Source organism: Centropristis striata, chromosome 24 (assembly GCF_030273125.1).
Source record: "Centropristis striata isolate RG_2023a ecotype Rhode Island chromosome 24, C.striata_1.0, whole genome shotgun sequence".
Lineage (NCBI taxonomy): Eukaryota > Metazoa > Chordata > Actinopteri > Perciformes > Serranidae > Centropristis > Centropristis striata.
In genome coordinates, this window is record NC_081540.1 from 8,737,018 (window position 1) to 8,760,662 (window position 23,645).

The 23,645-nt window shown below is 33.4% G+C and overlaps 2 protein-coding genes and 1 non-coding gene across 4 annotated transcripts; 1 reads left to right on the forward strand and 2 right to left on the reverse strand.

Moving 5' to 3' along the window:
- Positions 1 to 896: 896 nt before the first annotated feature.
- Positions 897 to 14,891, reverse strand: gk (glycerol kinase). 2 transcript variants are annotated; one of them, XM_059328090.1, is made up of 21 exons: positions 14,696 to 14,891; positions 13,439 to 13,512; positions 13,243 to 13,349; positions 12,442 to 12,519; positions 12,255 to 12,334; positions 10,430 to 10,567; positions 10,231 to 10,340; positions 9,111 to 9,177; positions 8,854 to 8,871; positions 7,150 to 7,185; positions 6,451 to 6,518; positions 6,328 to 6,370; positions 6,166 to 6,246; positions 6,001 to 6,079; positions 4,779 to 4,875; positions 4,607 to 4,691; positions 3,714 to 3,834; positions 2,623 to 2,766; positions 2,445 to 2,531; positions 2,206 to 2,292; positions 897 to 1,341 (listed from the first exon to the last, which is right to left on the reverse strand). In XM_059328090.1, exons 1-21 carry the CDS (start codon positions 14,786 to 14,788, stop codon positions 1,331 to 1,333), a joined length of 1,704 nt encoding a protein of 567 aa, XP_059184073.1. In that variant the 5' UTR covers positions 14,789 to 14,891; the 3' UTR covers positions 897 to 1,330. The 2 variants fall into 2 exon arrangements, with proteins under 2 accessions (XP_059184073.1, XP_059184074.1); XM_059328091.1 differs by lacking the exon at positions 8,854 to 8,871.
- A 1,153-nt stretch (positions 14,892 to 16,044) lies between these two features.
- Positions 16,045 to 16,116, reverse strand: trnae-uuc (transfer RNA glutamic acid (anticodon UUC)). Its single transcript has one exon. It is a non-coding gene; the product is annotated as a tRNA-Glu (tRNA).
- Positions 16,117 to 16,393: 277 nt separating this feature from the next.
- On the forward strand, positions 16,394 to 22,893 carry wbp4 (WW domain binding protein 4). Its single transcript, XM_059328092.1, has 10 exons — positions 16,394 to 16,583; positions 16,746 to 16,818; positions 16,894 to 16,956; positions 18,052 to 18,178; positions 18,274 to 18,462; positions 18,922 to 18,992; positions 19,095 to 19,170; positions 20,201 to 20,415; positions 21,114 to 21,343; positions 22,610 to 22,893. Coding segments are annotated over exons 1-10 (1,248 nt in total). The 5' UTR covers positions 16,394 to 16,581; the 3' UTR covers positions 22,812 to 22,893.
- The last annotated feature ends 752 nt before the right edge of the window (positions 22,894 to 23,645 follow it).

Below are 23,645 nucleotides of genomic sequence, written 5' to 3' on the forward strand. Positions count from 1 at the left end.
TAGAATAAATTAAATAAATTAAGACATGAAATGTTTCATTGTGCGGGTAATGGATCTATATAATGTGTTATTTCCACTTTTTTGAATCGAATTACCCTCATAAATAAACTTTCTATGATATTCTAATTTATTGAGATGCACCTCTAGTTTAAGAATTTTTGTTTATATGGTTTCAAGTTGAACCAAATTAATTTCAATAATTAAAAATCATACAAAATCCAAAATTCAACCAACCATTTAAAACATTTAAGTGGAAAAGCTTCTTCTCTCCTAGTTATCTTTATAAATGCTTATAAATTGTTGACCTGAAGTTAATTTTTGTAACATTTCCAGTTTATAAAGGAGAATAATAAGGCAGCCAGAGTGCCAAAAATGTGATAAATTATCAACCAGTGTAAATGTATTACATTCTTTTCCATTTGCATTAGTCTTTAAATACAAACAGCTTGTTTTAGGTCATAAAGTTGAGTCTGAACTAGGCTGTAAAAAATAACAGCTGCTATATTTTTTGTCCCTTAAATGATTTGTAGTTGCATTTTTTGTTTGTTTTTTAGCTTTGGGGGAATATTAATGCTTAGATGAATTCACAAAAAAGATACAAATGTGTATTCCTGTGCCGGCCTTTTATCATATACCTTCATCGCATAGTTGTCCTTTACACAATACATATCCTGACTGCTTAAAAACATAACCATATGTACAATTTCTCAAAAAAAAAAAAAAAAAACCCCAACCATGTCAGTTCATGAACTTTCCCTTGTTTTCTTTACATTTTCTCTGTCTTAATCCCAATTGTTTGAAAAATAATATATTAGACTCTGTCATCTCCCGCAAAACAAAAATATAAAGTGCTATTAAACTTCCTCTGTAGCTCATAGTGGAGAATCCTGAACATCGAAACATTACACGAACAATTAACACATTAGACAGCTGTGGAAAGACGACAACAACATGAAGTACCATTGGTAGAGTTCCTACATGAATAAGATCAGAAATGCATATCAACAGAGTGAAAAAATAAATACTGCATGCACAATCCTACTAAAATTAATCTGTAATGTTCCAATATCTGTTGCAGAGTTGCAGTAAAATTAAAAAAAGGGAAAGTAATACAGTTATACATGTCTACAGTAATACAAAATTAATGTCATTAGTCAGTTCAAACTTTTCCTGGTTGTCCGGTAAGTTTCAGCAGGAGCTTGTTTCTTTCTCCTGGAATGCCTTCGTGGAAGAAAAAAAAAAAAGAGTTGTGGAGTTCAAGTGATGGTCCAACATGACGAGCCTTGGTTTCCACTTTCTTCTCTGTTTTATTGCCTCCAGGATTTTTTGCCTAGTCGTGACCTGATGTTGACAGAGGAATAACAATTCATGAACCAGGAATATTTTGCCAATTTAATAAAACATATAAACTGGTAACATTTTTGTAAAAATGTCTAACCCTTACCCAGAAAACAAAAGTGCAAGATTTTGAATTTATTTAATCAAAAATATAATATATATAAGAAATTTTTAACCACTCTATACAGGAAACGACACGAAAAAAATGTAAGATCTTGTAAATTTAATTTTTTTTTTTTAAAGTGCAAGATTGAAAAAACTACAAATAAACTGGTAACACTTTTGATGACCCTAACCCAGAAAACAAAAGTGCAAAATTTTGATTTTATTTAATAAAAAACAAATAAATAAACTGCTAAAATTTGTTCATTTTTAAAAATATATAAAGCAGGAACATTTTGTAAATTTCATTAAAAAAAAATAAACAAAAAAAAACATTTTGTTAATGTAATATAAATATAACTGTGGAACATTTTTAATGAGAAAAGAAAATTCTAACCCTAGCCCAGGATTTTTTTTAAAAATCCAATAAAAGTTATAAACCAGTGAGATCTTGTAAATTTAATTTCTTTTTGTTTTTTTAAAAGTGCAAGATTTGAAATAAATAAACTGGTAACATTTTGTAAATTTAATTTAAAAATAAAAACAAGGAACATTTTGCTAATTCAACAAAAAAAACTAAACCTTAATTAAACATTTTTTACATTTAATAAAAACAAACTGCACAATACAAAAAATAATTACAATTTACTTAAATCACTGCTTTGTTGTTGTTGTTTTTTTACCACCTAACCCACCACAACCACAATTTTTGCACAGAAAAAAAAGGACAATATGCTTGACACTTCGGGGTAAATAGACACTGACCTGCAAGGTATTTTGCACCGATTAACATCAACATGCTGCCCATGATGTAGAAGCCCAGAGGGACGCTGCTGAAGATACTAGTTTCACCTTTTGGTCATCACAAGAAGAAGGAAAAGAGGGAGGGAGAGATTTTTAGATATTTACATTTTTGTTTCATAGTTTTTTCTTGGTAGGCAGCAAACATTTTGTGACACGTAAAAAATGTCCCTGTGGGGTGTGAAAATCGTTGGATTTCCTACCGTTTCCATTACCAACGGGCTCTGTCGTCTCCCAGTTCATAGATTTCTGCACCGCCTTCTTCCATCGAGCGTACCGAAACTCACTCTCTGTAAATAAATAAACACAAACAATCACTTTTTAAGCAGCTGCAACTGGAAACCCATCTTTTCCGTGTGTTTAGAGAGAGCAGCGCTGTACCTTCAGGGTTGATCTGAGGCTCAAACTTCTCGGAGGTAACTTCACTCAGGTCCTCCGGGCTCAGACTCCACACACTCACGCCTTCTGCTGCTCCTGCTGCCATCGCTGCACCCAGAGCTGTGGTCTCAGGCATGGAGGGCTTCACTGCAAATCATCAATACAGTCTTTAGGGAATTCTGCTACTCAGTACTCTTTTAATGGAATACACTACAGGCCAAAAGTTTGGAAGCAAGATCTAATTTGTACAAAAAATGATTATAGTTTCATTTGTATACTTTGCAACAAAATAAACATGATTATTATAAAAAGAGTCACTTATCAGAACACGTTTTAACCCTCTGAAATCTTCGGCTATTATGTCCATTAAAAATCTGTTAAAAGATCTGGTAACGCTTTATATTAAGGTCCTTGTAATAACCATTAATTAACAAGTAATAAGGCCCTTGTAAGTCCTTACAAGATGCTTATTAACATTATTGTGTGTTTATAAGCTTATATAAGTGTTAATAATGGCATTACAAACACCCATGACCCACCCATTATGTCTTTGCCATGCCTTTATTAATCTTATTTTGTTTGCTTATTGATATTAAAATATACTTTATTGCTCATCTATTATAAGTTAACTATAAGTTAACTATGCTTTTTGCAACTACCGGATCTAAAGAAAGAACAATGCCTTATTACTTGTTAATTAATGGTTAATACAAGGACCTTAATATAAAGCGCTACCAAAATCTGTTAAAAGATTTTCACCGTGTCATGTTGGTATCAGTTTTTTCAGCATTACCTCACTTATATGTCCTGATAATTAATGTTTAACTTTGACTTACTTGATCAAAATTTTCAACCCAAAAGAAACAAAGGAAAACATCAAATCTGATCTTGAGATTATGTTTCACACACAAAAAATGTACATGTTACAAATATGAAAATATATGCAAAATTCAATGTTGCTTCATTTTTATGTCTTCACGTCATGAAGAAGTAATGTGCTGGTGCTTTCATGAACTCCAGAGTGACTGTGAAAATCTTTTGGTGTAAGCCCAGAATTACTGATTTCCAAAAAAATCTAAGACAGATGATCTCACCAACAGGGATGCAGAGGATGTCGGCCTGCAGCTGCATCAGCAGCCTGTTGGACGTCATTCCTCCGTCCACCTGGAGCTGAGTCAGTGGAATACCACTGTCCTGGTTCATAGCGTCCAGTATCTGCATTCAAATAAATTATTAGACAAATACCTACATCCAAACAAATGAATATATAGTGAAATAACAGTGCTGTGTAAAAAAAACAACCATTCTTTAGTATAGGATTAATAACCAAAACTAAATATGCATGTTGACCTTTTTTCAGTGACTAAGACAGGAACTGTGACTTTTTGAACATGCGATAATGTTAATGAAAAAAGAAGGCTAAAAAAACGTAATAATTAAATTTTTATCTTTTATTTAATTCAATCATTTTTAAAAATGAAGACAAAAATCACATATTAGACCATTTCCCAAATTTAGAAAAAGAATTAATTCCGTGAATACAGTCGAAAATATTTAATTAATTCCGTGAATAAAGTCGAAAATATTAAATTAATTACGAGAATAAAGTTGAAAATATTTCGTTAATTACGAGAATAAAGTCGTGAATATTTAATCAATTACGAGAATAAAGTTGTGAATATTTAATCAATTACGAGAATAAAGTCGAAAATATTTAATTAATTACGAGGATAAAGTTGTACATAATTGGTAGGCTGTTCCAGCTAAAACGGGATTAATAATTCAATATTTACGACTTTAACCTCGTAATTAATTTTTTTTCTCTAAATGTGGCCCTAATACTTCGTAATTCCCTCACACAGGACCTCAAAAAAAAAAAAAAAAAAAAAACTAAAATTAATACTAACAAAAAAAAAAAAACTGACAAAATGAACACCAACCAGGGACATGTTTTAGAAAATGCCCATTTAGAGAAGAGAAGGCTCACCTCTCGTGTCTGGAAACAAACCGCTTCCAGAGCAGCGAATGCCACATGACTCTTATTAGTGAACTGAGTCAAGCCACAAATGATCCTGTCAATCAAAGACACATGGAGTGAATCCCTCAATGCTTAATGTTTGACATTATTGCCATTTACTGCACTATAAAGCAGGTCTCACCCTCTGGCACTGGGCTCCCAATAAGGTGCATAAAGACCTGAGAACGCAGGGACAAAATAACAGCCGTAGGACGTTCCAACTGATGCGGCCAACTTCTCTGCACCGGGACACAAACAGAAATAAGGAATAATTAGATGTAGATTAAATGACATCACGCATCTTCAAAGTAGAAGTGGGCGACATATATCGTCTACGATACTACCGTTAGTGTTGTTTTGACGATGTGCAATTTTACATCATCGAGAATTTATAATATCTCAAAAAGAAAACAAACGAAAGGCACATAGACAGTAGAGGTGCATTAATGATCTAATTCGCCAAATTCGAGCCTCAGCGGGCAGGATTCAGTCCAGGCGGCAACCTCTGGGTCTGAGCAGGGAGGCAAACCAGGGGGTGCTAAGTGTGGCTGCAAAAACATTTATGTCCATTCATTTCAATGCAAATGAGAACACAAGTGCAGCATTTAGAAAATGAGAAAAAAAATCACATTATAACGTTATAATGTGAAATTATCACATTATTTCCTAACAATATTTTCATGTTATAACATGATATATAACGTTAGCCCGTATCAGTCACATTGCAGTTAAACAAATCAAATAAATGAAATCAGCCGCTAACGTTAGCATGTTATCCATCGGCCGCTAACGTTAGCATGCTATCCATCGGCCGCTAACGTTAGCACGATATGATCGTTATAACGTCATTATATAATTATCATTATCTTGAAATAACTTGATAATATCACAAGCGTGTCCAATGGTGTGCATCACTTTTAAGTGTCCTCTGGAAACACTTCTGTTGTGTTGTGGTCTTTGCTGCGCATTTTCTAAATGCTGCGCTCGTGTCGTCAAATTGATGAAGATGTTTTCTCTATTTGCTTGTGTTTTGTGTATTTGCATGTGTTTTCTTAAGTTGCAGCGCTGTGAGCCCTCAGGGCCACCGTACATATGAGAAACCTGAATGTTGAAGTTTAACTGGAAATCTCTTGAATGCTTAAGTTTAAATAAACAAAACAAGAGCTGTTGATCTGAAACACTGGGTCCATCCATAGATGTCCTGATAACGAAGAAGTATTTTAACACCTTTTTTTTGGGTAAAGAAATCACATTTTAAAGGATATCATCAGATTATCGTTATCGGAAAATTTAGAATAATAATAAAGATTTATTTTTTTTGGTCCATATCGCCCACCCCTACTTCACAGACCAGCGGTACATACCGAGCTCTTCAGACGATTCGATGATCCCGAGATTGTCGTGCAGCCAACGGACCACGGCTCCTGCGATGGCCACAGAGCCCTAACAAGAAGCACATAAAACACGGTTTATTGGGAAAGGAATGACGCGTGTTGGAATATTAGTGTATCTAACAGACGGTACTGTACCTCTAGTGCATAACAGGCAGGTTTGTCCCGACCAAGTTTGTACGCCACAGTCGTTAAAAGACCGTGATCAGACATTACAGGCTGCAGAAAGACAGAAAACAAGAAAAAATAAACGAATGCAATGTGTGCAAGGGTCTCACCATTATAATCTCAAGATTGTACCTTTGCTCCAGTGTTCCGCAGGAGAAAGCAGCCAGTTCCATACCTGCAACACATCAGGGATAGTTGAGTTTCTAACAAAAAAGGAGAAACTATACATTGAAGTATATATAAAAAGCCACTTACGTGTTTTTCGCCTGCCCGTCCTGGAAACACATCTGTCCAACAAGTGCTGCTGACTGATCCCCGAGACACTGTTTATACAAAACACACACATCCATCAGCTGGTACCTCAAAACATCAAAGCATATATAGTAGATAGGGACACAGATTCTGGTTTTTATTCATAAAATCATGGAAAAAATAATTAGACAATTGGTTTCTTTAATGTCTTGTTCATTTTAATGCCTGTTTGGACAAATATAATGATAACAACAAAAATATCTCATAAGAGTTTAATTTAAGAGCTGATATATAGAGATTTTCCATGGTTTTCTTGAAAATAACCAAAATCATTATTAAGAAAACCATAAAAAATGGTCTATTTTCAAGTCAAATAGCCCCAACAAAGTATTGAGTGCATATTTTCAGAGGCCAACGTTCACATATTAAACATACTTTTTAAAATTGGTCTTTTGTAATATTATTTTTTAAACACTGGATTTTAGTTTTTTTTCATTAAATGTAAGCCATAATCATTATAATTAGAAGAAATTAAATAAATTAAGACATGAAATGTTTCACTCTGTGTGTAATGGATCTATATAATGTGTTATTTTCACTTTTTGAATTGAATTACTGACATAAATAAACTTTTCTATGATATTCTAATTTATTGAGATGCACCTGAAATCAGTGTTGGAAAGCAAAACTAGATAAACTTACCCCTGAGATTGGGATTCCTGTAAGAGCTCCAGATTTCTGCCAAAAGAAAAGATTCACTTAATTAGTTAAGAGTTTTTTAATTTTTAGCATTCTGAGTGATTTTAAAAAAAATTGTTTTTATCAGAATTTGTTGCATTTTTAACAGCATTTTGACATGTCTAAACCAATGGGATACTAAAACTTAAAAAAAAAAGAAGAGCTTTGTATTTGTACATAATGTAGCTGAAATATCAAATCTTTAACAGAAATTTCACGTTAAAATCACTCATGAATTAACATTTTTTTATTTATTTCTATGAGCGATAACCTTTCCCTGACAGCAACACTGAAAACAAAAAGGGAATTACTCATTATTTGACTACATGAAGCCAAATAACACAAATACACTGATTCTAACTCTACCACATCTGTTAACAGTGAGGGGAAACACCTGCAGTAAAAATGTCTTCACTCTGACATGTGACGGTTTTTAGTGACAGAGAAATAAAGTTGCTTGAGTAAAATTGTGCCAAAGAGTGAAGAGATTTGGGGACGTGGCAGAGAAAGATGGTCTGTCGGGAGAGCAGTGGGCGTCATGGAAACCAGCCAATTGACATGCCACCACAGAAGCAATGAGGGACGGGAGAAGCCAGTACATTTCCATATGTCATGTGTGCTCTTGAGTCTTTGAACGCTGTCTGTAATGAAGCTACACAAAATAAATATACACTTTATTTACCAATTAGCTGCTGTCCATTTCATTAAAGCTACATTGTCAGTTGCCTTTTTATTTAAATTCATACATTTGTATTTATTTATTTTTAACAGAAAAACATACAAAAAATAACAAAAAATAAGTAAACAACATAAAAATAACGGAAATTATTATTCTTTTTTAAAATGTAGTTATTTTAGGACAAAAATACAAAAATAACTAACAAAAGAACCCCCTAAACAACGTAAAAATAATTACATAAATAATATAGGAAATAATTTATTTATTAAATTTACTAATTAATTATGTTTTAACAGATAAAATAAAAAAATATACAGAAATAACAAAAAACCTAAACATAAAAAGTTAAGTTATAAAAAAATAATAATAAAAAATAATTTATTTAATTTACTAAATGTATTTATTTATTAACAGAAAAAAATACAGAAAAAGATTCATCACTATTAAAAAGAAAAGTAAAAATAAAAAATAACATAAATTATATTGAATAAAATGAATAAATTCTTTGTTTTAATGGTTATGAAACAGTCACAATTTAATACTGATGCATCTATGACATAGGCATGTCTATTTTAATTTATTTAACAGAAAAATAAAAAACACAAAATACAATACAAATAAAAAAATATATACAAAAATAAATAAATAAATAATAATAACTGTAAAAAAACAAAGTAAATAAAATAAAAAAAATGTCTATTTGTATTTATGAAATATACTGCGACACATGGTTTCACATGTATGTATCTATGTTGATGGCTCTTTGTTTCATGCAAACAGCTGAAAAAAAATAAAATAAAATGTTGGATCGTTCAGGAGAATAGAGGTAGTGGTGTTCCTGGAAACTTTCCTATAATCACCAATGAGGAAAACTTCATATGAATGCTGGAAATGCACTGTGTGATGGCGTGCTCGCTTTGACCACAGAGAAGCAGGACGGCTTAACTTTGCATGGTGAGGGAAAAAAAGTGATGGCGAGTATTACTTACCCGGCTAGAACATATTTTCTACCAGTGAGAGAAGAGAGACAATGGCACACAAAAAAAATGCCTAAAATAATTTCTCAGTCAACTTTCATGCATTAGAACAGTTATCTATTATCTTATTAGTGATTTGTTGCATGAGGCATTCCAACTCTAGAGTCACACTAGACACAGCAATGCAATTACTTGGATAAAATGTTAATATAGACACTCATTATAGTGAAATTGTAGGTGGAGTAGACTTTCTATTTATATGTGCTTACCATGAGACCGTATATTTCAGAAGAACTCCTCACTCTGGGCAAGATCTCCATGGGAATACCAAAGTATCTGGATTACAAGAAAGATCATTAAACCAATTCTGCTTTCCATAATAAATTAGTTCTTTTCCTTTGTAAACTATACACCATACAGTATTTCCCATGGGATTTTATGAGAGTCTTCGGGAGAGAAAATGTTGTACATTTATAAGTAATATGCATCAATCTTGTGCACTTTGAGAGCTAAATGAGAGCAAACACCTCACATAACATTTTTCATAGTTGGGGGCAAGGTTATAATAGTTTTGGATTTTTCATTAGTGTTAGTTTTAATTTCGTTTCAGTTAGTTTTAATTTGTTTTTATTTTTTGGACAATGCTTAGTTTTAGTTTAGTTTTTATTAGTTTTAATTTTTTTGTAATTGGATATTTGTTGGGGGTCCATCTGAGCCCCAATAAATGTATTAAGTCATAAAACCAGATAGATGAAATAGATTTCATATCAACCAAAAAGGTTTACGTATGAAAAAAGTTGACAAAGATGAAAACTAAGCACATTTTCACTATAACTTTCGTTAGTTTTAGTTAGTTTTGTAACCACACAATACAGTTTCAGTTAGTTATCGTTTTTATTTTTAATTCTCGTTTTTATTTTTATTTCAGTTAACAAAAATGTTTTTTTCAATTATAGTTTTTGTTATTTTGTTAGTTTTCGTTAACTATAATAACCTTGGTTGGGAGATACTGTATTATAGAATCGTTATTATCTTACTGTGTCATTTTACATTGCTGTTAACATGCTTTTTCTCCATAAAAGCCCAAATTTGGTGGCCTCTCACACATTCTAATGCCACTATTCCATCATGTACACTGATCTTAATCATTGCATATTTTAAGAATTAATTTAAAGGAGAATTATTAATCAATTATTTTACTTTTGGTCCATATCGCCTGGCCCTAATTGCAATTAAATATACGGCAACAGTGAATATAATGTGAAATTAGCAAAAAAAATGCCCTTAATTTCATGAATTTCAACATGAAAAGCTATCCTCTTTTAGTTAAATGTTTCAAATAATATGCAGCACCATGGAATTTAGTGAACTGATAGATGGCGGTCATACTTGCACAGTTCTGGGTCCCAGTCCAGAGTGTGGATGTTAAACAGCATGGTTCTGCTGGCGTTGGTCACGTCCGTGCAGTGGACTCCGCCTGTCTTTCCTCCTGTCAAACTCTGTCGGACAGCCGTCAAAAAACACAGAAAAGGGTCACTGAACGAGTGTCCAGATCGTCCCAAATGACATCAACGCAACCGTTGCTTACCCAGATGATCCAGGAGTCGACGGTGCCGAACATGGCGCGGTGAGACACGACGGCTTCACGGACCTCGTCCACGTTGTCCATCAGCCAGCGGAGCTTCACGGCGCTGAAGTAAGTGCTGATGGGGAGCCCCGTTTTATGCTGCAGGAAGGAAATGATAGAAATTGATTGCTCTCCTGCTTGTTACACACACTTGCATTAACAGCATCAAAAATTACCTTTATATTACCTTTATACAACCAAGATATATAAGCTTTGAATGTAAAAATTAAATAATTGGTACTGCCCTTGTCTTAGCTTATCAAAACATCCAATAAAATATCAACAATACTACCAGCAGTAAAAAATAACAACTAGATCCTGTAAAAAACATTACATTATGTGTTCCTCAGTGCAAGTGGGAAGTCATGTCAAGTCAAGTTCTAAAAATGTACAATTAAACAAAAAGCACAATTTTAGAGGCATTTTGCACAATATAAAATATTTTTTCCCATTTTTCTGTGATATATTAAACCTCTGCCATGCACTACCCAAATGTATGTTTTCTTTGGATTTCTAGAAGCTAAAAGTACCATATAATTTACATTATCAAAACCAAAATTACAGTCTGACTTTCAAACTTCCCATAGTTAAAAAAGTGATATTTCATCAAAATCACTTTATGTTACAGCTCTTATTTAAAATTTCTACAAAAAAATCAAACAGCTGAGGCGAATGGCCACATGACAAAAATGTAGCTAAATTTCAACTGAACTGCAGGTGAAATGAGATGAGACCACCTATTAATATCTCTGTAGAGGAGGCGTGGTTTACGATCGTCCAGAGCCGTTTATTGGGCGCTACGAATGACAATCATAAGCGTCTGTACGTAGCTCTTAGCCAATGGTATCAACAGTGTCTCGCTAAACCCCATTAGCTTAGCCACTAACGGGGCTAGTTGGTAGATTAGGCTTTTTCCAAATCCTGTTGGAAGCAAGACTAAAACATCCTTTTTGGTGGTGATAAAAAGTGTAAAGCCAAACGGTTTCAATAAAACTACTTGTGACTTGTCATATTTGGCTTTGACTTTGACTGAACATTTGCTCTCACTTTGCGATAAAAATATCAGGATATATATTGTATATCGATATTCAGCCTAAATATATCAGGATACGACTTTTGGTCCATGTTGCCCAGCCCTAATCTGTAGCTTATTAAAACATCAAATAAAAGGGACTGCCCGAAAGTACAAACATTTTGGAAAAATGTCAAAGAAGAACTGGAAAAAATTTTGGCTGTGGAACTTCCAATGGATTCTTTGTTATTTTTATTAGATGTGTTCCCTGACCACCTTTTTACCACAGAACAATGTTATATATTACACATTTTGTTGATGATTGCAAGAAAAATTATTACTATAAATTGGATGAAGAATGACCCCCCCCCCCCATGATCACTCAGTGGTTACAGAAAGTAAAACATGTCTACATGATGGAATATATGACCCAATTACAGCTAAAAGTGCCTGTTTTTATGAGAAGGTGGGCCCCAGTTACAGACGATATTGCTTAAGACTCTTATACACTATTATTATCTAAATTATCCCTTTTTATTTTATTTTACTTTTTTTTGGAATACAGAACCAGATAAAATATGTGTACTACCCTTTACAGTGCCATTTGTGTGACAGATGAGACCCAATCTCAAGATGTTTTGATTTGTTCTCCTTTGTGATGTTAATTGTCTGTAAATGTGCATAAAGGCAATAAAGTAAAAAAAAAAAACATCCAATAAAAAAATACTACCAGCAGTAAACATTTTTTTCCATACAGACGAGAGTGCCGCTCACCTTCAAGTGGTTCTTATTCCTTCCTGGAGTTTTGTTAATGAGACGTTCAACCGTTGATTGTGTCCTCAGGTCCAGCCAAACTGAACATACAAAACACTGCAGTTAGTTCACAGCCATCCAAAACCCCTAGCTGCAGAAATGGTGTAAAAATAATGAAGCAAACACAAAAAAAAAATCTAAATTTTACCGATTGCATTGTAGAGCGGCTCCCCTGTCTCTTTGTCCCAAACGAGCGTGGTCTCTCTTTGGTTGGTCACTCCGATAGCTGGACACATTCAACAACCATGTCAGGAGATTTCAGACCATAAACGCCTCTTTAAATGAAACATAAGCCCCATAATCCGTTTATCATTCAGTCTTTCCATTTTCAATTGGCAATCAAAAATCAAATAATGAAAAATTGACTGGTTATTTTGTTATTAGTTGTTTTATTACAACAGAAAAAAACAAAAAAATGCTTGTTTTTTCATATTGCAATATTAGGCTCAGGTCAAAAATACAAAATGGAAAAACGGGCACCAGGACTGAATTTGATTTTAATATTTAATTGGTCGGGTTTACGTGACCCGGAAGTTTACAATGTAATATTTTACTGTACAGTATATATGAATTTACTATAAATATCACAATACGGGTCACTACTTTATATATTATTGTAATTATTATATAGGGACGGCTGGTTTGACTAAGGAAAAGCGAATGACAGCTCACTGAAACGCAGTCAAACTTCCGGGTCACGTAAACCCGACCAATTAAATATTAAAATCAAATTCAGTTCTTGTGCCAGTTTTTCCCATTTCGTATTTTTGATCTGAGCCTAATATTGAAATATGAAAAAACAAGCTTTTTTTCATTTTTTTGTGTTATAATAAAAGCCAAATAGCAAAATAACCAGTCAATTTTTCACTATTTGATTTTTGACTGACAATTGAAAATAGAAAGAACGTATGATACACAGATTCCCCGAATCCACCGATTGTTGGCTCACCTTTAATGTTGGAGATGTCGATGTTGAGCTGGGTCAGTTTCTCACACGTCCGCTCCATGCACTCAAACACCGACTGCAGGATTTCTTTGGGGTCTTCCTCCACCCATCTGAAGATTGAGATCAAAATTTAAAACAGCTACATATTTTTAAATTGCGCATACATCGTTTTGGAATTGGAGCAGATCTTTTGGCTCACCCTTCTTTGGGGAAGCTTTGTTTGATTTCCACCTGATGGTGGCTGAGGAGCTCTGCTGTTTTTGAATTAAACACCTTCAGGAGATAGAAAATAGAGTCAGAACAACATATTCACTATTCATCCAGAGAAGGCTGACTGTTGGAGGGCAGAAACTGCCAAAATCGAACATAAATTAGTGACTGATACGCAAATGAATATGACATGAATGTATGAAAAGAATATTAAATGTAGGCATTGATTAATTGATCAAATCTGATAAATTTATATTTCTTGTTTAATTTAAATCTTTTTTTTTTTAAAGTTTATATTACTTCCCCTATTTATTTACTTTCCTATTTAAGTTACCCCTTTATTTATTCATTTTTAATCTGACTTAAATGGATTTTTGCACTACTTTATCTATTTAAAATGTTTTGTTTAATGTATTTAGCATTTTTTTATTGGTTTGTTTATTTATCTTTATTTTTTTCTGTAAAATGTACCTTTGTAAATTATTTGAAGATGGAAGCTGTCAAATACCAAGATTGATAATTGACTTAATAAATAAATATTCCATTAAATGTACCAAAAATAATATTAAATTAAATAAATATAATTTCTTTATTTAATCATTTTAAATTTTACTTAAATGAATATTTGAACTATTTTATATATTTATATTATATATTTTTATTTTATTATTTTTTTTTTTATTATTTATTTTATATTTTTATATATTATATATTATATATTTTTATTTATTCCTGTAAAATTTACCTTAGTAATTTATTTAAAGGATGAAAGCTGTCAAATTCCCAGATAAATAATTAATTTAAATAAATATTCCATTAAATGTACCATTCAAATTCTTCATTTTAATCATTTTAAAACTGTACTTAAAATATTTTTGTATTACCTTTTATTTTTTAATGTATTTAGCAATTCATTAATTTATGTGTGTTTACTTTTTTATTTCTGTATAATTTGACTTTGCATTTCCCCCTTTATTTAATTCCCAAACGTGTTTATTTCTGTAATATTTTTAATAATATATTTCTTCTTCATACTGCAAAACAGGAGGTAATGATTACTTTTAGCCTATCGACATCAGACTAAATTACATTTTACGATTAACAAAATTAAACAAATACAAAAAGAAAAAGTTGAAAGTATATAACTAGTGGAATGTAAAAAAAAGAAGCAAATTAAAAACGGGTGTAAAATAAAGCCAAGGACACGTACAGGAGCCGCTTGATTAAAATAAAGAGGTGAACTCACCAGGAACCGTGTGGAGCTGGTTCCCTGGTCGATGGCCGCGACCAGCGGCCCCAACATTACCCGGTGTGAGGACGCGGCCATGGTGCCGTTCATGGGCAGCCCGGAGCTTTGGCAGCGAGCTGGAGACGAGACGGATTACCGTTACCGACACCGGCAAAGCTGCTCAGGCTGCACCGAAGTAGGGCGGTGGGTCAGTCGCGGAGTTCAGACGTACGGTTCGTCCTGGCTGGCGCGCAATTGTGACGTCACAAGTCGAGTTGTTGCATCAACAGTACAAAAAAAGGAAAAAATAAATATAATAATAATAATAATAATAATAATAATAATAATAATAATAATAATAATATTATTATTAATAATAATAAATAGTTAAATAAAACATAAATGAATAAAAATAATTTTTAAAAATGGAAAAAAATGTTTCTTTAATTTTAATTTTATTTATTTATTTTTGGGAATATGCGGTTTTTGGTTTCTTTTAATACCCAGTAAAGAATGTGTTTAGTAATTAAAAATAATAATAATAATTTAGCAATTAAAAAACCTTATTTTCTTGTCCGTCACTTTGATTTGTAATGTAAGTAGAGGTGCATCTCAATAAATTAGAATATGATGGAAAAGTCCAAGTAAAATAGCCCCAACCAAGTATTGAGTGCATATAGATGAACATACTTTTCAGAGGCCAACACCTCCATATTAAACATACTTTTTGAAATTGGTGTTTTGGAATATACATTTTTTTAAGACACTGAATGTTAGGTCTTCGTTAAATGTAAGCCATAATCATTATAATTAGATAATTTAAATAAAATAAATGAATACATGAAATGTTTCATTCTGTGTGTAATGGATCTATATAACATGTAATTTCCAATTTTTTAATTCAATTACTGACATGAATAACCTTTTCAATGATATTCTAGTTTATTGAGATGCACCTTTATGCTTTGCAGTCTTTTTGTATATTCTGATAACTCCCCCTGGCTCTTCATCTGTAACTGATCCATTTGTATATAATCCCACGTATAACACTTAGTTATTTCATTTGAATAAACAAAAATAATATAATTAAAGTTTAAAAATATACAAAAATCGTTTCATATGTATGTATATATATGTATACAGCTATGCACTGCTGTGTTTATATTTAAGATCTGAGCAAAAGTTCTTCTTTTTTTTTATTTGTCATATTTAGATATCTATTTTTTGTTCACATTTTCATGTAGTATCACATTTGGACGAACGAGAATGTTGCATGTGGATATATGTGTTTAACTTATGCAGTCTATGGTATCTAATATACGTACATAACGTAATCTTGGTGAGAAATAGATCAATTAAAAGGAAAGTTCCCATACCGGGAGTCGAACCCGGGCCGCCTGGGTGAAAACCAGGAATCCTAACCGCTAGACCATATGGGAAGCGTGATTATTCACAAAATTGTGGCTTTATCAATATGTGCATGATGACTATACGTCCGAGTGATCAAGCTACAATATTAGTGCAAACAAAATACAAAAATAAGGGTTGCTGGCCATATTATATCTAAGATATCAATGTAACCTATTTCATTGAATGGCCTGAATTATAATGGTCTGGATATAAGTTCCTCTTGTCATCTTATTTTGAAGGAAAAACTTCCGGAGCTGTTGTCTCGGCGGAATAAATAATAATAAATAAATAAATAAATAAATATTTCATATTTCCTTAAAGTATAGGCGCCATTCACAACCCTCGGCCTTATTATAAAATAAAATAATTCGGCGCCTGTCGATGACATCATCACAAACGGACCGTGTTGTCATTCTTGAAATGTGGGAAACCTTTATCTTCTTGTTTGGTTCGTTTTAAATTAATTTGTCGTATTTCCAACACCAATACTTCAAATGTAAGTAATAAGTGCCACTCAGAGAGTTGTTACGAATGTTAAGTGAAGACTATTATTATCATTTAAAGTTAAATATCACCCCAGTTAGCCGTGTTAGCTGTCAAAGCTAAAGTATCTAATTCAGAAATGTTTTACTAGCTAATGATCGTTTTGTGTTCTCAGGGCGGACTACTGGAAGTCACAACCTAGGAAATTCTGTCAGTACTGCAAGTGCTGGATAGCGGACAATAAGCCTGTGAGTAGGCCAAAGCATGCACTTCATATCCAAATATATTATGAGTGTTTTACTCACGTTTGTTTTGTTCTGCAGAGCGTTGAGTTCCACGAAAGAGGAAAGAATCACAAAGAAAATGTGGCTGCAAAAATTACTGAGGTATGAACTTTTTTTCTTTTTCTCAAGAAAGAATTGTATCAGAATTGAGTAAAATGCTGCTAAATTCTGATTTAGTACATGATGTGAAATAAATGAACCCATAAGAACCCAGACCCAGTTATCCTTAAAGGAAAATTATGGGAGATGTAGCACAGACCAAGTGGACCACATAGAGCACATTTATGTTATAAAAAAAAAAATCTACCCCTAAATGTCAAAGATCTGTAATGTGACATATACGATACATTGGGCGTTTATAGTATTTGTGTTGTTTATGATTTCTTATTTTAAAATTAAAAAAACTAGACCCATTTTCGGCTTTTGCCTTTTTGTTTGCATCTCCATAACATATCAAAATTGTGACTTTAATTTGTTCAGCTCCCTATTAACGGATTAGAATTGTTAAATGGGTTTAAACTTAGCCTCGTAACAATCAATAAGCTTTTTGAAATTAGCTACTTTTTTTCACATTTCTGTTTCCAGTCACACACACATTTTGGTCACTTCTTGTCAAAGTCACATGACCACCACACCAGGGTGTTGAGTATACGTCACTTAGGGATTTAATGAGTTAATGTGAAGCATAAAGCTGAATATGGGAGATTATAGAAGATTTAAAGTGTTTGTTACACGGGTGTCACCATGGGTTCTTACGGGTTAAGCTGAGAAAAGGTTTTATTTCAGGTGCCATATATTGAAATTAATAGTTGTATCACTGGATTTTAAGTAACTAGGGCTGCAACTTACAATTATTTTATATTAAATCAGAAAATATTGGAAAGGGTTCACCCCAGCTTCATAAAACCCTAAAGATCAGAAAAAAGATGATATATTTTCACTTTATTGATCCACAAAACCAAGATTTGCTCATAGATTTGCATTGCAAGTACACAGACATTATTTATATTCCTCAGTGAGGCTTCACTGTGACACATAAACATGAACACTAACAGCCAAGAAAAACCTGTATTTCTTGGCACCATCTTCAGGACTGGCAAGAGAGATAAGGTCCAGCTCTAACTCGCTTGCCCCAAAGCGCTCTTCTTATTGGCTACTAGCTGCTGCCACTCATCCTAATTTTCTCTTTCTCTGCAGATTAAAAAGAAGAGCATTGACAAGGCGAAGCAGGAGGAACGTATGTCTAAAGACTTTGCAGCAATGGAGGAGGCTGCGATGAAAGCATATCAGGAAGATCTGAAGAGGATGGAACGAGAGGCAGCAGGTCATTTTGCTGACATTTTATTGAAATAATGTGTAACATGTGTGCTGATCAGGGTTTTTCTCTTGCTAACTTTACATTGTGTTTTTTTGTGTTAGGTTTACCAGCCCTACCAACACAGCCGAAGCCACAACCACAGGTTAAACCACAGGCTAAACATCAGACCAAAAAACAGCAAAAGAAAGGGAAAGCAAACAAGCAGCCGCGCGGCCAATCAGAGGCCCAGGTTTGGGTTGAAGGACAGTCAGATGATGGACACGTGTACTATTACAACACAATAACTGGAGGTGGGTCGTTCTCTGCACCAACGCAGCCTAGGGCTGGGCGATATGGACCAAAAGTCATATCCCGATATATTTAGGCTGAATATCGGTATACGATATATATCCTGATATTTTTATCGCAAATGTTCAGTCAAAGCCAAATATGACATGTCACAAGTAATTTTATTGAAACCGTTTATTTAAGTGAACATAAATACTGCATAACAACAAGACCTTTTTTTTTTTTAAAGTCAAAGGTCCATAAAGTGCACATTTAAATAAAAAAATATCTTAAATAAAAGCCGCAGCTTGCCTGGAGCAAGGATCACAGCGCAAATTAAAACTATATTGATATATGCGATATGGTCTAATCTCATATCACATTACAAAATATTTCGATATATCGCCCAGCCCTAACGCAGCCCCACAATATTTTAATGCTTTGTGGTCAAACTGACTGGTGTCTTTGTATTTAAACTACAGAATCTACATGGGAAAAACCAGCCAACTTCCAGGGAGAAAACTCGGCCTCTGCCCAGCCTGCACAGACAGAGGTTCATTTCTTTTCACTTTTCTGTGCATTTTTAGGATATTCAATTTATTTGACACTCAGTTTGTTGCTGATAATGTGCATTTAATATTGTGTTTGTCTTTAGAGCTCTTCAGGCTGTCCGTGGATGGAAGCAGTCAGTCCTGAGGGTTACACGTATTACTACAACTCAGAGACTGGAGGTGGGTTATTTCTTTCTGCATCTGAAGTGAACTTTAATACCACTTTTATTTTTAAATTATTTTATAGGGTTTCTCTGCAGTATATAAAAGTATGAAAGTGGATTTTTAGTCATTTCCAGGTCTACATCAAATGGGAAAATATTTGTTTCCAGCCTCTGTTTCCAAAATTCAGAAACTTTTCATATAAATAGATCATAAAAGCAGTGTCGTTTATAGTGTACCAAAATGCTTCCCATTATGTGTATACAAAGCATCACAAACACCAAAAATTAAACTGAGTATTTGTTGTTCATTAACGTAGTTATCAGAAAAGTTAATTTAAAGTAAACTAGCAAAAAATATAAAATTGGGATTTTTTTTGGGATCAATTTTGCGTAATTTTAAATTTTTTTTAAATCACCAAAATTAGACCATTTATCATAGAAAGAGACTTTAAAAACAGGAGGCATCGTCCTTGGAGTTTTGACTTTCCAACGGTTCCTGAAGGCATCGTGTGTGACAAACGCTTCAGTTAGAAACGGTAACAAAAGGAGCTAAAAATTGTTTATTCAAAATCAAACAAAGATTTTTCCAGAAGTACTAAATTCAGAATGGTATTTTAGCACATATTTAGTCTTTAAACCTATAAAACCAAGTTTTTGAGTCCTCTACATCATCGGTGTGATTTAAAAAAACAATTTTTTTAACGTAAAAGCCTAATGTATACGTGTCGAAGATAAACAACCTGAGCAACAAATTGCACAAAAATAGCAGATATAGTAAAAATGATATGCAGGTTCCACTAGTGGGTCTGTTATTGCTGCATGAAAACTTCATACCAGCAGATTTATGATGTTGTGTTATATGGAAAAGAAAATATTTTGCATGTTTGAGGAAAACGTTTAAAGGAAATTCAAAGTCTCAATAGGTTAAAAATGTTAGTTTAAAAAAATGTTTTTGTTAGTTCAAGAAAAAGCAAATTGCACAATTTTTATTTTTTATGTGAATATTTGTAGACAATGACTCTATCTCTATCTCCCTCACCTGGCAGAGACCAGCTGGGAGAAGCCAGCAGACTTTCCCTCGATCGAAGCATCTGCTTCTGGGTCCAACGCAGAGCCAGAGAGTCAGGAGGAGCCATCGGCCCCTCAGCCGGAGCCGCCCTCAGGAGGAGAGGAGAGCTCCGACGGGGCCACGGCGTCTCAGGAGGCTCAAGTCCCTGAACAAGGCAGCCAGCAGTCCAAAGCCCCAAAGATCAGCTTCAGGGTGAGGCATCCTGCTATCAAATGAGAATCAGTAAAGAAATTAAACATCTGCTTGTTGAGAGCAAGGTTATAATAGTTTTGGATTTTTCATTAGTTTTAGTTTTAATTTCGTTGTTAGTTTTAAAGAATTTGTTTTCAAATTCAGTTAGTTTTAGTTAGTTTTTAGAGTGAGTTTGATAGTTTTAGTTTAGTTTTTATTTTTTGAAAATGCTTAGTTTTAGTTTAGTTTTTATTAGTTTTAGTTTTTTTGCAATGGGCTATATGTTGGGTGCGACATTCAAAGTGGTCATAATAAATTTTGCCTTTATTTCCTTTGGTTTATCCATCTCAGCCCCAATAAGGTTATTAACTCTTACAGTTCAGGGTGTTTTGAATTTTGGTTGGAGTGTAGACATCCAAGTCTCAGTAAACATATTTACCATGTGTTGCATGTTCAAATAGAAACACTAAATTATGAATGAAAAAAGTGGACAAAAACGAAAACTAAGGACATTTTCACTATAATTTTAGTTAGTTTTAGTTAGTTTTGTAACCACAAAATACAGTTTCAGTTAGTTATCGTTTTTTTAAAAACTCCAGTTTTTATTTTTATTTCAGTTAACGAAAATGTTTTTTCAATTCTAGTTTTCGTTATTTCGTTAGTTTTCGTTAACTATAATAACCTTGGTTGAGAGTCACAGTTTTCCTGCTTGGTTTCAGAAAAGGAAAGCAGAATCGGAGCCAACGGAGAAAGAGGGAGAGGATAAAGTGAGTGATGATGCTCCTAAAGAGGAGACAGGTGAGGTGAAAAAAGAAGAGGAGGTCCAAAGCCTAGCAGCTGAACCTGAAGAGAAGAAAGAGGCGGCACCAGTGACGACAAAAGCCAAAAGGCCCAAAACCATCAATCCATACGGGGCCTGGGAAGAGATCCAGGAAGAGGAGGACCCATAGTGAGTCATTTTGATGATACTAGTGCAGTGCCAGTAGGAAGTATGTATTCATATAGTGGGAGATTAAGTAGATTTTTCAATTATGGCTAAATGAGGTTGTGTGTGAAAGTGGGATGTACAATGAGGTGTAATACTCTTACGTAGTGTTAATATACAAAGTGTATATTGGATGTACATTAAGATATAAAGAGACACAGAAATAGTTATTTTAAGAAAAAGAAACTTAATCATTCAACATGGTTAGACATATATACAGACACAGATATAGGAGGGAATAAGTTTACATGCAGCACAAACCGATGGATATGAATAATGTGAGTAAGGGTTATTAGGTGTGTTGTGGAATGTGGAGATTGATTGATAACTATTGTGTTTCATATATTGTTGCTATGCAGACCACAACAATGTCTGCAACTCCATAAAACACTTACTTTTCATAAGGTCACCACCATCCAGCACATACACATTGAACATTGTTATTCGCTGGAAACTATTGGGATATTATTGGAAAATCGAACCTTGTAGCCACTTTAAAACTCCTAAAGATAGGTAGGCTAAATAGACTCACAGATGAGATGAGTCAGGGTGGAAATCCAGAGTGAATTGTGATACTGACCAGGTGTAGGTCTATCACACAATGGGGCGGAGCTCCCCTAAAAGGCGTCCGATCGGAAACAGTGCAATGCCGCAACACGTCCTACGTAAATATTTTGAAAAATGAATTTGAATATTTTCCATGTATTTTGAAGGGAGAGGCTTAGATTTAATAGGTATTCATGGGAAAAGCATTACATTATGTCAGGATTACAGTGTATCAAAAATATGTGTTTATAATGGGAGTCAATGGGACCAAAACAGGCCTTAAGGGTCAAAGTGTGAGTGTTATGCGTATCTCCTATTCTATACACCTTGCAAAAGAGGAATTTTGGATTTTTTAAAATTCAAATAATAATAAAAAACAAAACCTGGCCAAGTTTCATACAATTAGCCTTTAAACTGACCGAAATATTGAGAATCAAAAACATAAAATTTGCAGAATCTACACATTTGGTCCCTAAGGTGCCTCGAGGGTTAAACACAACACACACACACAAAGTCACGCATGTAAACGACAATATATTGAATCCAGAAAAAAACAGTCGTGTCCATCTTTATATATCGAACAATAAGTCGATATAGTAATTATGGTGACAGGCCTATATGTAACCTACAGACACTGATAGAGACTAAAAAGACTCTTACCGTTTCTTTCTCTTCTCTCTCCAGTGCTAATGTGGACTTACAGCTGCCTCAGGTGGAGGGCAGCGCCGCCAGCGCTCCGACAGATCTGCCGCCAGAGCCCAAGCCCAAGTTCAGAGAGCGCATCATCACTTCCCTCGGAGAGGAAGGCGGACCGGCTTCATTCAGGAAAAACAAGACGCAGAACGGCAAATCCAGGAGCCTCCGACAGAGAGACAACGACGACTGACTCAGAACAAACTTCATGCAGCAAATACAAACTCTTTCCAGGAACTTTTGATATATTGATGCACCATTTTGATTTGTTTTTTTAACAAAAATGTACAACATTCTTAGTAGGAAAAAAAAGATGATTTTTTTTTTTTACCATACATTTTTTTTTACCATTGATGGAAACTAATTTCAGATTTGTGAGTCATTTATCAGAAAAAATCTTGAAATAATGAGTGAGTATCCTGAAATAATGAAAAACTCAAAATAATGACATCTTTCATAGTCTCATCATTTTCAGAAAATCCATTATTTTGAAATACTAAATTATTATTTCTAAAAACTTTTATTATTACAAAAATATTTTTCTCATTATTTGAAAAAGTTTCATTTTCGATAAAGTAACTTTATTTTGAAAAGGTTTATCATTATTTCAAGATATTAACTATTATTTTGAAAACGTTTTTCATTTTGAGATATTAACTCATTATTTTGAAAAAGTTTCATTATTTTTTAGATATTAATTATTTTGAAAGTTTTTCATTATTTTGAAAAAGTTATTTTGAGAATTCATTTTTAAAAAGTTTCTCATTATATTCAAAAAGTTTCATTTTCGAGAAAGTAACTTTATTTTGAAAAGGTTTTTCATTATTTCAAGATATTAACTCATTATTTTGAAATAGTTATTCATTATGTTGAGATATTTACTCATTTTGAAAAAGCCTTTTTTTATAGTCTTATCTCATGTCTGGAATATTGTCAGAATCTCAGTGTGAAAAAGTTTGTTGTATTTTCTTTGTATTTTTTTTTGTACCATTGTAAGTAATGAAAAGGCATCCTTTTAGAAACATTG

Excerpts from the sequence above, each read along its gene's own strand:
- gk (XM_059328090.1), bottom strand. The coding sequence starts at position 14,788 with ATGAACGGCACCATGGCCGCGTCCTCACACCGGGTAATGTTGGGGCCG. Across the intron at positions 13,350-13,438 it reads CAAAGCTTCCCCAAAGAAGG|ATGGGTGGAGGAAGACCCCA; the intron begins GTGAGCCAAAAG and ends CTCAATCTTCAG. Across the intron at positions 2,293-2,444 it reads GCCCGTTGGTAATGGAAACG|GTGAAACTAGTATCTTCAGC; the intron begins GTAGGAAATCCA and ends GATGACCAAAAG.
- wbp4 (XM_059328092.1), top strand. Across the intron at positions 18,993-19,094 it reads CCCAGCCTGCACAGACAGAG|AGCTCTTCAGGCTGTCCGTG; the intron begins GTTCATTTCTTT and ends GTTTGTCTTTAG. Across the intron at positions 19,171-20,200 it reads CTACAACTCAGAGACTGGAG|AGACCAGCTGGGAGAAGCCA; the intron begins GTGGGTTATTTC and ends CTCACCTGGCAG.